The following is a 15,211-nucleotide window of genomic DNA, read 5'->3' as shown; positions in this document are numbered from 1 at the left end:
CTGGCTCCAGTGCCCGGCAGCCCGGCTCCGCGGCGCTTGGTGTGCGCCGGGCGCAGCACCTCACCTGCCCTGCAGCCCTGCAGCCCTGCAGTCACCCCCGTTAGGCCCGCGGCATGGCCCTGTCCCCCGAACCCGGTGAGTGCGCGCGATGCTGCACTGCTGACCTTGGGCCGGTGCCCCGCGGACCCTGCAGCCCAGGCGGGAGTCGGGAGCGGACTCGAGCAATGTGGGGTCGGAACCTCGGGGGCTGGCTTTCCAGCTCACAGGCTCAGGGCCAGGTCTGGCTTCAACCCCCAGCCTGCCTTCGCCCAGGCCCCCGTCCTGTCTCTGAGGTGGCCCGGGCTGAGCCGGCAGCATCCCTGCTCCCTGGCGGCCTAGATTGGATGGGCAAAGTCTGGAGAGATTATGAACCTGGGAGTAAACTGCCTCTTAAGTGCCCGGACAAGTTTCCTGGAACCTGAGGGCTGGCCGGATGTGGACAGCAGGGAGATTTCTACCTGGAGGCAGAGGGGGTGGCAGGATGACAGAGCAATGGGGTCGTTTGAGGTCTTCATCCTTACTTCTTGACTGTCGCAGGGCAAAAGAGCTGTGGAGCCTTGTGCTCTGGCAATCTGCTTTCTGCCCTTGAACTTCCTGGTAGCTGCTTTGCCAGCCAAGCTGTTAATGGCTCATGGAGGCTGGCACAGGCCCCTGGGCTGAGTTTTGAGAGGCCCTGGAGTAGGAGAGGCTGCTAACTAGAGTGTCCTTTCTCCAAGCTGTGTGTGGCTGGAGGCCCGGTGAGGACGAGTTAGCAAAGGAGCTGGGTGAAAGCTGGCAGTGCCAGGAGGGATTTCAGCCTGGTCCTGGGCTCTTGCTGGCTCTGCCCTGGATGTGGTGGCCAGCATCTGGCCATCTTCAGGGAAAAGCTGACTGTAGCTAGAGCCCTCAGAGGAGAAATCTTCCCGGAGCTGTGAAGCTCCAATGCTGAGTGCTAACCAGGCAGGTGGAAAGAGCCTCTGTCAGCTCCCACTCTCAGAGTGGGTGGTTGGCCCTGTCTGGCCCCCACACAGGTGACTTCCTATCTCCCTGTAGCTCAAGGTAGAAGTATGAGTCCAGAGCAGAGTGCCCTTCTGAGAGAGCTTAGTTAGCTTCTGAACTGCCCCTGTTCTAGAGGGTCTTCCATCCCCCTGGCCCCATAGGACCCTAGCCCTTACTCTAATCCATGTCATCTTAGTGGGGCTGCTGTCCATCCCTGCCTGGATCTGATGAGCCCCAGAAGGCATCTTTCTCTAACTTGGAAAATGAAGAGTCAATGTAGGAGGTGTTTTCCAAAGCCTGTGCCACTCGATTTTTTTTTTTTGAGACGTTTTTGCTATAGGGCACGTGCGCTCGCCAGAAAGACAGAGAGACACAGAGAGACAGAAAGCTAGAAGTCACCCCCCAAGGGGGTTGACCACGCTGCAATCCCTTTTCCTTTCAGGATATTGGGCATGCACGCACACGTCCTGGTGTGAGTTCAAGCCACTGGGTCTGGGACTCAAACAACGGTTGACTACATGGGAGTCCAGAGACATAGCCATTCCGCCATCTGCTGGTTACAAGCCACTTGATATTAATAGGTGTTTTTTCCTATCATGGCAGTGGTGGAACAGTCAAATAAGTATTGGGTTAAACAAAGTTAAGCAGCTTCCTTTACTGTGGGGGATCTCAGGCATTGGATCTGCAGCAGACGTTGGGCGTGAACCCCCCCCCCCAAGAGGGACTATGGCAAGCAGCATTGTCTGACCTTGTACGTTCTGTGACCTGTGCTCTGAGAGATGCTTGTTTAGATGGAGGCTCTCCAGAATCTGGTTAAAGATGCAGAATGGAATTCCCTGAATGTGGGCCAGCCATGTGGCCTCGTGGCTAAGGAGATCGGATCTCACATGGCAGACCATGGTTCTAGTCTTGCCCCAGCAGCTTGAAAAACCTGCCAGGCATGTGTGCATGTGTACCAGAAATCCCCACAGGATGCAAAAACAGAGAAGGGATTGTGGTGCGACATTGAGGGATGCCTCCTCTCTCTCTCTCTCTCTTTCTCTCTCTACCTATCTCTGGTGAGTGTCTGCACCCTCTGACAAATAAAATAAAATTTCCTGAATGTGCTGGATTCAGATCCATGGATGCCCTGGGCACAGTATCTGCCAGGTATCCACCTTTGCCAAAACACCAGCAGAAGGAATCATTTGCCCCTTCTCCCTTCTGGCTTCGTATTAAGGGGTTTGGATGATTTTTTCCTCTTGCTATAAGTCTGTTTAATTATTTAATGAATAAATATTACCCTCCCTGTTGGTTGCTTGTAGCCTGCCAATTGCAGTGTTTACAAAACAGCTGTGGGGACAGGTGGCCGTAATCTCGGGGCAGCTCCACTCCACAGTGGCTGCGGATCATGTGTCAGCCTATAATCCTGCTCTGTGCTCGCAGGAATGATGATGTGGGCTCGGCAGGGCACATCCTCGCAAGTGGACATGAGGAGGTGACTCAGGCTCCAGTCAGGGCTCCAGCTTGCCTCCCGGTAAACAACTGACCCGTCCTTCCTGGGATCTTCTCCCCAAGATTTCAACAGCATCACAGAAATAGCCATTTTGCTCACGGTTATTTCCCAGACCCACGCCACTCGTCTCAGTCACTAGAAGGCTGTGTGTCTGTTCCGAGCCTTCCTCTCTCCCAAAGCCGTGTGTCCTGTGAGGCTGTTTTCATCTGCCCTGCTTGGTTTAGAGGACTGCTTGGCAGGCCCCACCTTCCCCAGCCAGCGTCAGGAGGCTGTCAGAGCTGGAGCTGGAGGCCCACGTGGGAGCCGTGGAAGCTGGGAGCAGCAGTAAGGAGGGGCAGCTGCAGGGGTGGGCTCAATGGGGCGGCTGTCTTTCCTGGTGTGTGTATGGGTGGGGCGGTCTGGTAAAGCTCCTCAGGTGGCCGGGTCATCTGTGATGTGCAGCTTGTTTGGGGGCAAGAGTGGGACAGGGCTGCCAGCTTGTCGTCCTGGCTTCCACGGCTGTCTGCCTCTGCCCTGAGGTTATCCCCTCTCCCTCAGTCCCTGTCTTTCTCTGGGAAGGGTGGAAGCGGTTCCTGGACCTCCAATCTTTTAATGATGGGTGAGATGGAGGCGCTTATGTTGGTGACTGGGGCCAGAGCTCCCCCTGCCAGTCCTGGGGTGCCTACGGGAGGACTGCTTTGGTGGAGGAGCGGCTTCTGAAGCTTTGTGTAGACAGATCTCCTTGATAAGATGAACCCAGTTGCCAGACAGCCCTGAAGGGGGATTCGAACGAAGCAGCAGAGGTGATGCTATCGCTTGTTGCTACTCAGCTTTCAGGAGGAGTCTGGGCGTTAGAGGGAGGCTGTGGCTGATCTCCTGAACCTGTCGGAGCTGGGACAGTAGTGGCGTTCGTGTTTCCTGGTGAGGGCTGTGAGCAGGGAGGGCCAGGATACTGTGCTCCGAAAGCCACGGTTGTTTTGCCTTGGATAGCTGGCATTACCTGTCCTTTGGGCTCTTGGAAATTTTCCACTTGCGTTTCATATTCTCAGAAGAATTTCCAGCCCAGACTTTTCCTGCTCTGGCTCACTGCTGCTCACAGATATGCAAAGCAGAGACCTCCCAGCCCAACTGCAGCAGACAGGACCCAGCTAGCTGCGCTCACACACCACTCGCACAGCCTGCTGGGCAGCACGCAGGCAGCACCTGGCCCGAGTGTGTCACCCGCGGGCCATCCTCAGCATCGGCCATGGAGACTCCGGCGCCAGGCTCAGGTCTGTGTGGTGGGCTGTGGCCACGGGCATCTTACCAGGCAGGAAACAAGATCGTTTTAGAAGGAGAGGATATAAGTGATACTCTACTTTCTGGAGGGGCTGTGGGGCTGTGAAAAGTTTCTGTTTGTTGCAGCTGGTGGTGTTTTTGAGCTTTCAACTTTGGGGCACTTGCTCAGGCTCATCGGAGCATGTTGTGTGTAATAGAGATAAGTTGTATCACTAGCCAACTGATGCTGGTGAATTCACAGTCAGCCTTCCAAGCCCGCTGGCTTCAGCTGACAAAGCGTTGAAAGCCAAGCATGAACAAGCCTCTGCAGAGTGGGCTCTCCTTGGCTTGCCTGGCCTGGCAAGTGTCGGGAGGTCTGAGAGGGAAGAACTCTGGAGGGGAAGGGGCTGGGGAGAAGCGGTCTGCCAGAAATGTCCAGAAGACAGCAGATGTGCTGCTAAGACCCCTGACAGCCCAGCAGCCACGTGAGCTGCTCGGTCTATACCTGAGTGTGGTATGGAAAGGATTCTTCGCTGGTTACTTATGTCACGGGTAGTGGATCTACTGAAGACTTGAGTGGGCTTGTGCTTGCCAGAGAGAGGGACCAGCAGTTAGCGTAATGGCTAGTCACTGGACTCCCATGTAGTCGACTGCAGTTCGAGTTCCAGACCCAGTGGCTTAAACTCACGCCAGGAACGTGTGCAAGCGTGCCCAAGATCCCGAGAGGAGAATGGAGGAGAAGGGATTGCAGCATGGCCATCCCCCCCGGGGGTGATTTCTCGAAAAAAAAAAAAAAAAAGACAGAGACAGAGACACAAAGTGAAAATCACCTCCCAGGGAGGATGCCCACACCACAATCCCTTCTCTTCCATTCTCCTCTTGGGATCTCGGGCCCACACGCACATGCACCCAGTGTGAGTTTAAGCCACCAGGTCCGGGACTCGAACCACAGTCGGCTACATGGGAGTCCATCAATATAGCCATGACGCCAACTGCTGGACCCTAAAAGAATTATTTTATTTAACTTTATTTATTTATTTATTTTTAATTTGACCTGAAAGGGACAGAGCGAAACAGAGAGGGAAAGTAGAAATCAAGCCACCAGGTTCAGGACTTGAACCACGGTCAATCACATGGGAGTCCAGTGCCCTTAACCACCACGCCACCTGCTGACCCCCATCTAAACTTCTTAAGCTAACGAAAAAGGAAGATATTTTGTAGAAAAATGCAGCTGGAAAAGCCCAACAGTGTCCACTTATCCACAGTTTTGCTTTCTGTGGCTTCAGTTACCCATTGTCAACTGTGGTCCAAAAATAGTTGAGTACTGTACAGCACAATGAGATATTTTGAGAGAGACCGAGAGAGAGACCGCATTAATAAAACTTCTGTCACAGTCTATTGCTATAATTATTCTATTTTCTTGTTTTATTGTGGTTGATCTCTTACTGTGCCTCCTTTATAAATTACACTTTACAGTATTAGGTTGTTGGGAAAGTCATGATTTTTTTTGTTTTGTTTTTCTACGCAAAAATATGTCATGACTTCCTCGATGACTTGATAGATATGTATGTAAAGGGAAAAAAACACTGTATCTACAGAGTTTGATCTTAATACTCTCTGTTGTTTGAAGCGTCTACTGGGGGTCCTAGAACTTATCCGCCACAGATAAGGGAGATCATTGTATGCTGACGTGACCGTGCCAAGCGTGGCAGTATCTGGCATAAGACCCTCAGACATGAAGGACCCCTGTCAACACCTGTTCCTGAGGGGGCCTGGCAGGGTGTGTCTGTGGGTGAGGAAGGGGTAGGAAGGTGGTGGTGGGCCGCTTCTCTGCAGGGGAGGAGCTGAAGCAGAGGCGGGTCTCTGTGGCGTTGGTCCCTTTGGGCTGGCCTTTCTGTATGAAGGGTTAGGTGGAAGACTGCTGACATCTGCTGGAATGAGAAGTTTGATTTATTTTCCTAAATTTCTTTCATTTTATAAAGTCTTAAGTCTGTTCACTGCCTTTTCATTGTCTTTGTATTTGTTAGAGAATGACATTATGTAGCAACATTAATTATATTGGGTTTTCGAAAAGTTATGATGCAATTTTGCAGAGAAAGACATAGGAAAATATGTCATGACTTTTCTGGTAACCCAATAAAATAAGATAACCTGTTACACCCAGGCAACCTGGAATGAGAAGTTTGATTTGTTTTCCTAAATTTCTTTTTTATAAAGTCTTAAGTCTGTTCACTGCCTCTTCATTGTCTTTGTATTTGTTAGAGAATGACGTTATATAGCAACATTAATTATATTGGGTGGTTGGAAAAGTTACTACGCAATTTTGCAGAGAAAAATATGGAAAAATATATCATGACTTTTCTGATGACCCAATAAAATAAGATAACCTGTCACACCCAGGCAACCCTGCCACCTTGTCGTTCAGAGTCTGTGTCTCTCTGCAGCCCTTGTCCTTGAGGTGATGCATTTTCATATCATTGTTGTCAAAGCCTGGGTACGGTTCTATGTATTAACGTTTCATTTACTGTTATTTTACAAGATTTTAAAGTGTGTGAGTACACCAGTCTCATAATTACAATTTTGCTGGTTAACAATGTTTGTCAAGTGAGTATGATCTAGTTTGGACATTTTAAAGCTATGTATATACAGAGCACAGGTAAATATCTTTGTCACTTTCCTTCCTTCAGATTTTCTTCTTAGAAGAAATTTCTAGAAGTGGGGTTTCTTGGGGCGTGGTGACGCCCGCCCTATGGCAGAAGTGGGGCTTCTTGATCAAACCCCACTTCTAGAAATTCTTGGGATGGTGCTTTATGGTATTGGCTACCCTTTCTGTGTATTCTGAGGGTTTGGAGCTCCTACACTTGACTCTGAGTTGGGGAACAGGGTCCTACTTTGTTCTGGCCTGACAGGGCCCCCTGGGTCTGGTTCTTTGTGCTCTCCAGCCTTTTTCTCCCTGTCACCTTCTCTGAACCTCTGCTCTGATGGCTTCCAGATCCCCTTCTCTCTGCTCTCAGGAGATGAAAGCTGCAGTCAGCCCTGTTCCTCTTCGTCTCTGCCAGGCCCTCTGTCCTGGTGTCTATCCTCAGTCCAGCCTGGTGTGGGCTGAGCTAGCTCTTCCTCTTCAGCTCCTTCTCACTCAACCCTGTGGGGTAAGAGAGGCCTGGGAAAGGCATTGCCCTGGGTGTGGAGGGGAAGGAAACTGGTTTCATGGACAAGAGGCCCCCAGACACGCTACTGCCTGTCCCTGGCCTTGGTTCCCCCTTCCTGCCGTGTGGCAGATTAATAAGATCAGAGTAGTGAGCCCAGCTGGGGTACTGGGTCCTCTCTCTGGTACATAGAATTACACTACTTAGAACCAAGAGGGCCTTGGAGACACTTGGTCCAGTCTTTGTCTCACAGGTGAGAAATCTGTGAGGTCAAAGAGTAACTGTCCCCGTTGGCCAGGGGAGTCCCCTCTCCAGTAATCGCTCCCTCTCCCCGCCAGACAGCAACTGGCCATGGTCTCCCCTTCAACCTTGCCTGTCTGGTTGACAAAACCACTTCTCTCTTGAAACCAGCCTTCATGTAGTGGTGGTAAGAGGTGGACAGGAAACTGCCATTCCAGAGCCCCCCTGGTGAAGATGCTCTGTTGCTCGTCCATCCCAGAAGTGGTGTGCTAGGGACCCTGAGAGACCCTGCCCTCACACCCAAAAGACAAAGAGAAGCAGCACAGTGGTTAGGGATGAACTGAGTTAGTAACTGTGAAGCACTTGGCAGTGTACATTTTAGATCTATGTAAGTATTTTCAGAGAGAAGGAAAAGAAAGAAGGAGAGAGAGAGAAGCCAGGTGGTAAGGGTCAGTTACCGATATAAGGAACCAGCGGACAGGGAGGTGACTAAGAAGAGGTTCTTTGAGGGAGTGAGTTGTCAACCAGATGGAGTATCCCTGTCCCCAAACTTTTATTTTATTGGCTGTGTCTGTTTAGAGGGTTCTGGACCGTGGGGACCGTGCAACCGGGATGGCAGATTCTCTTTGTTCAGTGAAAGGCTTCATTTCATGTCACGAAGATGTCCCTCTGGGTTTCCCAGGGCTCTGCTGTAACCTTGTGGGACCTTAAGCTAGTTTTAAACCCTTTGGGCTTTGGCCCTCCCCTCTGTGAAGTCGGGAGTGAGGTGTGATCATTGTGGCAGCAGGAACAGCCCCCTACTAGACTGGAGGAGAGAGGGCTCAGAAGTGTCTCCTGTGTCTTCTCGGTCATGCACATGGGGTCAGGAGCACAGGGCAGTCGCAGTGAGCAGATCCCCTGAGTCCAGGAAGATGGAAGCACACACTCTTCATTCTCTGACTTCCTAAAGCTTGCTTTCTCGTGACATGCAAGCGGCCCTACGCGCTTCACACACAATTACTTACGAGCTCCTTTTAACTTCAGGCACGCTGGGCTTGGGCTGGGGAAGGCCCGAGCAGACAACTGCCCTAAGGCCTTCCTCAGGTAGGCCTTCCCTCATTTCAGCGCCCTCCCGCCCTAAGGCCTTCCTCAGGTAGGCCTTCCCTTTCAGTGCCCACCTGCCCTTCCCCATGCTGGTGACTTGGGCCATCCAGGAATTCATGAAGGTTAACCCTAGTTCTTTCTTTGCTAGCCGAGATGCCGCGCCAGTTCCCCAAGCTGAACATCTCTGAAGTGGATGAACAAGTCCGCCTCCTGGCCGAGAAGGTGTTTGCTAAAGTGCTCCGAGAAGAGGATAGCAAAGATGCCTTGTCCCTCTTCACCGTGCCCGAGGACTGCCCCATTGGGCAGAAGGAAGCCAAGGAGAGGGAGCTGCAGAAGGAGCTGGCGGAGCAGAAGTCAGTGGAGACCGCCAAAAGGTTTGTCACCGAGACTCAGCTTTCACGAGCCCAGAGCCAGGTAGACCTGGCGGGCTGCGGGTGTGTGTCCTGGGAGGAGGCGCTCTGGGGGCTGGCACGTCCCAGAAACTCCGCTGATCTCTTAACCGATACCATGTCACTCACTGTTTATTACATAATTATTTACCGGCGCCTCTGTTAAGTTGAAAATATCAAAAACCACTTTCTCCCTGCTATGTTTGAGATGACAAATGATATGCATAAATATAGACTATTTTCCATTAAGCATATATATTATTTCGAAATTATGATTCCTGGTTTACAAATAATCCCTGCACACCTTGTAGGGTCCAGGGTGGTTTTTCAAAGCATGCATTTGGTGTGTGATAATCAAATCAAGGATATAGATATGTTTATTCTCTTCAACATCGAATATTACATTATGTTGTATACATTTGATAATAGTTCTATCAGAGTTTTTCCCCCTAAATGTATATTTTGAATTCTCAGGGTCATGTTTAGCCAGCTCGTGTATACACTTCCATAACCTAGTGCATTCTTCACATGCATGCTTGTGTCTGTGGCTCATTTTCTCCCGACCTTCCCACCCCCGGCCTGGGAGCTTCTGGTATCTACCATTGTCATCTCTGCTTCTGTGCCAGCGAGTGCATTTCTGCCAGAGTCCAGGCATCGTTTCCTCTTCTTTTTGGAAATTTTAAGATTTCTTTGGAAACGTCAGTTTTACCTCTTTTTCGGTCAGCCAGGGCAAAGGCCTTCAAGAACCTCGCGGAAGTCCATGTATTAATAGCTAGCGGTCTGTTCAGGGGAGCAGTGCTGAGCCTAACGGCTGGCCTTGTGCTCTCTGATAAGAAGTTTGGAACTTAGTCCAAGTGCAACGGGAGGCTCTCCTTCGTCCACAGCTTATCTCACCTGCACGGCAGAATTAAAGAGTGAAAGCCCTGGGGAAGTGCCTAGCCAGGCTGTGGCTGGGTGCCCACCTGCCCCGCACACTGCAGACCTAGGTAGTTCACAGTGTGGAACTTGGAGCCTTCTCTGGGGCTAATCAGTGATCACAGCCTTCCCAGACTAACACCTCTTTTTTATAAAAGAATTATTTATTTAACTTTATTTACTATTATTATTTTTTAATTTGATGAGAGATAGAAATAGAGATAGAGAGATAGAGAGAGAGAGAGAAAGTGAGAAGGCAACCCACCAAGTCCAGGACTCAAACCACAGTTAGCCATGTGGGAGTCCAGCTCCTTAACCATCATACCACCTGCCATCCCCTACTTCCTCATTTTCAAAGGCAAGTCCTTTCTTTTCTGGGTAGTGTAGAATTTCAACACATTCCTAACTTTTTCTGGAAAGAAGTTCCAAAAGTTGACTGTTGTATAGAGACAAGAATGGCCCCTCACCACCTGTAAGATTGGAGTTTTCCTCGGCTGGGCTGTGAGCCCAGGAAGGCAGGGGCTGCTGATGCCATGGGACAACCCCTGAGCGCTAGCCGTGTGCTGGGGAAGGTGGAGGGCCCCAGCCCCAGCCTCCATAGCGTGCTTATCCCTGGAGGGTGAAGGAGAGTATGACTGCAGAGGCCCTCACCCCGCTCCTCCAGAGTAACTCACTGGCTGCCTTCATGAGCTAAAAGGTCTGCAGGGCCTTCTGTGTGTGATGAATTGAGCATTTGGGGCCCTCGATAATGAGAGGAGAAGGCGTCCTGACATTTTTTATTGCTAGGAACAATACATTTCAGAGGCCACTTTCCATTACAGAGTCATGCTGGGCCCAGCATCTGCAGAAAAGAAACTGCTCTTCCCAGCAGTGCCCAGGCTACAGGGAAACTGGAAAGCTCTTTACTCCAAGTCCAAGGGATGCTCTGGGTTTCCAGAAATCCCTCTGCAAACTCCTCTCCAGACACTTTGCTCTGCCCCGGCCTGTTGGGTTGTGGGGTCTTGGTTTGTGTCCACCTGCCCCATTTGACTCTCCTTGTGTCTGGCTCCCTCTGGCTCTCCAGGATCTAGCAGAGTGACTGCAGCTCCCTGGACCTCTTCCACCACTCCCATCCAAGCTCTGTGACCCCAGGCTACTAAGGAACTCTCTGGGCTCCAGCTTCTTGCTCATCTGGAAAGTGGGGATGATAATAGCAGCTGCCTTCTCAGGAGGTTGTGAGGAATGAGGGAATTCACATGTAAAGCCCAGCACAGTGCCTGGGCCGTGGCATGCTCCGTGCACATGTTAGCCTCTCACCCAACTTCCTGCTGCTGAGATGGGCAGCAGTCGCAGCCCCTGCCATCCAGTGCTCTCCGTAAGCCCAAGTACCAGCCTGTGCGGTTTGCGTTCATTCTCTAATCCACATGTCAAGCTTCTCAAGTACGTATTCCTAACATCCTGGCTTTGCAGATTAGGAAACAAAGGCTTAAATAAGTCAAATTGGCTTACACAAAAAGACATGGCAAGTAGGTGACAGAGCAGGGACTGGAACTCACACCTTTTGATGCTAGACCTCATGCTTTATTTTATTTAATTACCACAGGGTATGTGTGCTCGCTAGAGAGAGGCAGAGAGATCGAGAAAGCACACCCCCCCCATGGGGCGTGATCACACTGCAATCCCTTCTCTTCCGTTTCTCCATCCTGTCGGGATTTTGCGTATGCACACACATGTACTCACTGTGTTTGCAAGTCACTGGGGTCGGGACTCAAACCTCAGTTAGCCATGTGGGATCCAGCCCCCTTAACTGCTAGACTGTGAGATTGGCCCTTGACTCCACACTTTAACCATGAGGTTATCCTGTCTTCAGGCAGAAGTGGAGCTTTGGTCCCACGGTCTATAGACACTGGAATGCCACTTAATGCCACTCTGTGGAATATAATTGTGGCTTCTGAATGAACTGGAGGGAAGCAGGCCAAAGTGTCCCCTCTGCCCAGTGACTTCTTTTTTTTTTTTTTTTTGAGAGTTTTTTTTCTTATTGGGTGCATGCACTCACCAGAAAGACAGAGAGAGAGACAGAGAGATAGAAAGCAACAAATCACCCCCCAGAGGGGATGGTCACACCGCAATTCCTTCTCCTCCATTCTCGTCTTGGGATCTTGGGCACGCACACACATGCACCCGGCATGAGTTTAAGCCACCGGGTCCGGGACTCGAACCACGGTCGACTACATGGGAGTCCAGCAACATAGCCATTACGCTAACTGCTGGTCCCCCTAGTGGCTTCTTTTCTGAAACAAAGCTTGGTCCCTGGTCTACCTGGCAGAGTCCCTAGGGTCCTTGGGGCTTGTGCATGCCTGATGTTGTCTTTGAGTTTCACAGCTCCCTGGGGTGCATTTATGCAAATGTTCAGACTTTAACGTTTTTTCCAGAGACCAACAAGACAGCTGTGGCTGTCTCCTTAGGAAGCATCTCTTAGCCAGGTCTCTGCTGAGATTCTCTGGGAGAGACGGTTGAGCTCGAAGGGGTGAGCTATCTATGGAAGCCATGTTAGGAGGCAACGATGAGAACAGGAGAAGCCTGCTGGTACCCAGAGCTGTCTCTTGCTCAGTCTGAATCTCACCCACATCAGCTAGCTGGAGTTCACCTTTCCTGCCAATGCAGGTATTGGAACTTAGCCAACACTAGTGTCAATACGAGGAATTTCTGAGCAGCCAAAGTGCTCAGCAGGGCTCCTCTAGCTCACCTCCTCACCTCTCCCCTTTTTCTTCTTCTGTGGCTTTATGGAGATGAGATAATTCATATACCTTCCAATCTCAGTAGTTTTGATCATATTTGCAACCATCACCACAGTCCTTTTATTTTAAAAGAAGAATTCTTTTTCGTTAAAAGAATTATTTATTTAATTTTATTAATTATTATTATTTCCTAGCTTGCTATCAGGCACACACACTCACCAGAGAGAGACAGGGAGAGAGACAGAGAAAAAGAGGAAAAGTGAGAAAGCAAGCTTCCAGATCCAGGAATCGAACCATGGTTGGCCATGTGGGAGTCCAGCGCCTTAACTACCACACCACTTACTGCCTCCCGCAGTCCACTTTAGAACATTTTCATCATTCTCCAAAGAAACCCTGTACCCTTTAGCAGTGACAATGTTCATATTTTAATGGAGGATGCCCTTTCCCACCGCCTTCTCCCTCTATGGCATCTCTACCTCATCTCCTATGTACTCTTGCTTTATGCAGAGTACTGATGAGCTGGCCGTCTCGTTTCTTATCCTGTGGCAGATGTAAAGAAGCAGATTAGAAGTGGGGAGAGGGACTCGTAGAGGCAGGCCACATGAGGTGAAGTGTGGTGATAAAAGTGTGGGCTTCGGAGTCAGACCAACTGGGTTCAAGTGACAGCCAGGCACATAGGACTGAGTAGCCTTGGTCAAGGCACTGAGCCAGTTTCCTGATCCGCAAAACAAGGATAATGAAAGGACCCACCTTGGGAAAATTAAATGAGCTAATGCCCAGAAAATACTTAGCATCACTCATGTTCCTGTCTTTGTCATTACTTGGCAATCAGCAGTGAGGGAGGGAGAATAATGAAAAGCAGACACAGGAATTCGAAGCACACAGTCCGGGACAACACCTCAGATCGTGACTGGAGACTACGTGATAGCCCTGAGTCATCGGGAGAACTTGAAATTATGCTCAGCACACTCTGATTCAGAGTGCAGGAATTCTGTATTTCATTGAAAAAAAGTCGCACTGACTTAAAAAACAGGTTAGGATCTAAGGAGGCAGACTTTGAAATACCTGGCTATGCAGAACAACCATGTCACCGAGGACGTTTTGAGTAAAACAGATGAACCAGGTGTTAGGAAGTGAGCCTGACACAGCTGAGGTGTTGTGAAATCATGTTGTTTTATGAAACTTTATTTTGTGGAACGTCTTAAATCAGATAACTAAAAACATCCAGGGCTACTGACAAAGGAGTTTCATTTGAAACAGTTCATTCATTTGCCTTTTTCTTTTAAGTTTATTTATTTATTTCTTCCATGAGTGTTGGGAGGGGTGAGCAGCTCCCCCAGTAGTGTCCCACACCGTGATCCACACAGCCCAGGCCTTCCCTGGATCATGGACGTACTCAGGGAGGTCTCTGGACATTAACCCAGAATCTTCCATGTAGATTAGTCTTGAAGAGTGCTTTTGTCACTGCACCACCATCTGGCCCAACATTTTTTTCCTTAAAGTTAAGACTAGAGATTGTAACACTATTTCAAAGTTAGTGAGGATCGTCCTTCATTTTTGGCTCTGGGGTCTTTAACTGAGTAGGATGGGGGCAAGGGAGAAGCAGAGGCTACAGTTTATCAGGGGTGGTGGGGAGAGAAGGAGAGAGGGCAGGCCAGGAGGGCACAGGCACAGAGGGGAGTAAAGAGAGACAGAGAAGTCTACACCTGGTGGGTTCCACCCCACCTGGTCAGGCTGCTGGTCAGCTAGCCATGCACGGAAGTGAAGTGTCTCTGTGAGTCTCAGCGCCTGCTCCATACCCTTCTTTGAAGCCCAGTGGGCAGCGGGCAGCACAGTCCGCTCTCTGCATTCTCCTCTCCAGATGGGCTGGGACTGCTGGTTGTAATCTCAGAGTAGGTGCCAGCCCTTCAGCTGCTCCTGTCCTTAGACTGGGGTCCCAGCTCCACCAGGGTCAACGTGGCCAGAGTGGAAGCTGTAGGAAGAGGGGAGCCTCTGGAAGTGATGGCTGCAGATGCCTGCGCCCCAAGTGCACGTGGCTGAGAAAGTTTGGGTTGCTCTGTGACCCCTGCCCCTTTACAGAGGTCATCCTCTGGAGTGGGAGGGGCTGGTCTGAGCACTGGGGGAGGGGTCCTATGGGCCTCCCACTTGGACATGCCCTCCTCTCCCTCTGTCCCCGCTGTTCCCCTGTTCCCACCCGGTTTGGATTAAGTGTCTCCTCTGGGATCCCAAAATATCTGGGGCATCTCATTACACCAACCGCACTGGATGATAGCAGTCTGTTGAAGCGTCTGGGCCCTTCTCTGCCGTCACTCAGGCAGCCCCTGGAGTCAGGAGCTGTGCTTCCTCTGCCCCTGCCCCCAGGGCCTAGCACGCAGAGCTTCTCTGAATGAAGAGGGCCCACTGCACACACCTGAGAGGCTGCTGAAAGTTTGCTCTGGTGCCCGTCCCTGCCTGGAGGACAGACCATCAGGGCAGTGGCTTCAGAAGGTCTGTGTGGAGGTGCTGGCTGCCCTCTGGAAGGGCAGAGGGCCTGGAGGAGTCTGTTATTTATTGTCATTGTAAGTTGGCACATAATAACTGTATGTATTTATAGGGTACAGTGGGGTGTTTTGGTATATAAATACAATGTGTAATGTCAGGGTGTTTAGCATGTCTATTGCCCCAAACATTTATCATTATTTTGTGTTGGGAACATTCACACTCTCCTCTTCTAGCTATTTTGAAATAGGCAATGAATTGTTTGGATTTAGCATATGAGTCAGATGTTATAAAGGGGAGGCTCTGGGTGCCTGGTTCCCAGTTGCTGAGGAGGGCCTGGAGGGGGCAGAGTCAGGGTGGGAATGCAGTGGATGGTGCGGCAGCCAAGACCAGGCAGCTGTAGGAGACAGCCCCCGTGGCCAGATCACCTCCTGTCTTCAGGGCCTGGCCAGCAAGAAGGTCCCTGTGGCCCGGGAGGACCATCCATTCAGGAAT

At 50.6% G+C, this 15,211-nt stretch overlaps 2 protein-coding genes across 6 annotated transcripts in view; one reads left to right on the top strand and one right to left on the bottom strand.

Annotated features, from left to right (window-relative positions):
- AMPD3 (adenosine monophosphate deaminase 3) overlaps positions 1-15,211 on the top strand; it is a 48,289-nt gene that overhangs the window by 997 nt on the left and 32,081 nt on the right. For 2 of the 5 annotated variants that reach the window (XM_006167452.3, XM_006167451.3), the window contains exon 2: positions 8,366-8,591. In XM_006167452.3, the coding sequence (XP_006167514.2) occupies positions 8,366-8,591 (226 nt within the window). Of the gene's footprint in view, positions 1-23; positions 136-2,466; positions 2,837-2,957; positions 3,763-8,365; positions 8,592-15,211 lie in introns of those variants that run through there. The other 3 variants (XM_006167449.2, XM_027767851.1, XM_006167448.3) reach the window with 3 other exon arrangements.
- The window catches only part of RNF141 (ring finger protein 141), a 73,815-nt gene continuing 67,552 nt past the window's right edge, over positions 8,949-15,211 (bottom strand). The window contains exon 6 of the mRNA XM_014583804.2: positions 8,949-9,500. Coding sequence (XP_014439290.1) covers positions 9,497-9,500 — 4 coding nt within the window. The 3' untranslated portion in view covers positions 8,949-9,496. The remainder of the gene's footprint in view (positions 9,501-15,211) is intronic.

The sequence above is a fragment of the Tupaia chinensis genome, unplaced genomic scaffold (genome assembly GCF_000334495.1).
Source record: "Tupaia chinensis unplaced genomic scaffold, TupChi_1.0 Scaffold144767_1, whole genome shotgun sequence".
Taxonomy (NCBI): Eukaryota; Metazoa; Chordata; class Mammalia; order Scandentia; family Tupaiidae; genus Tupaia; species Tupaia belangeri.
The sequence above is the reverse complement of the archived record's forward strand: the minus strand, read 5'-3'. Positions and strand labels throughout refer to the sequence as shown.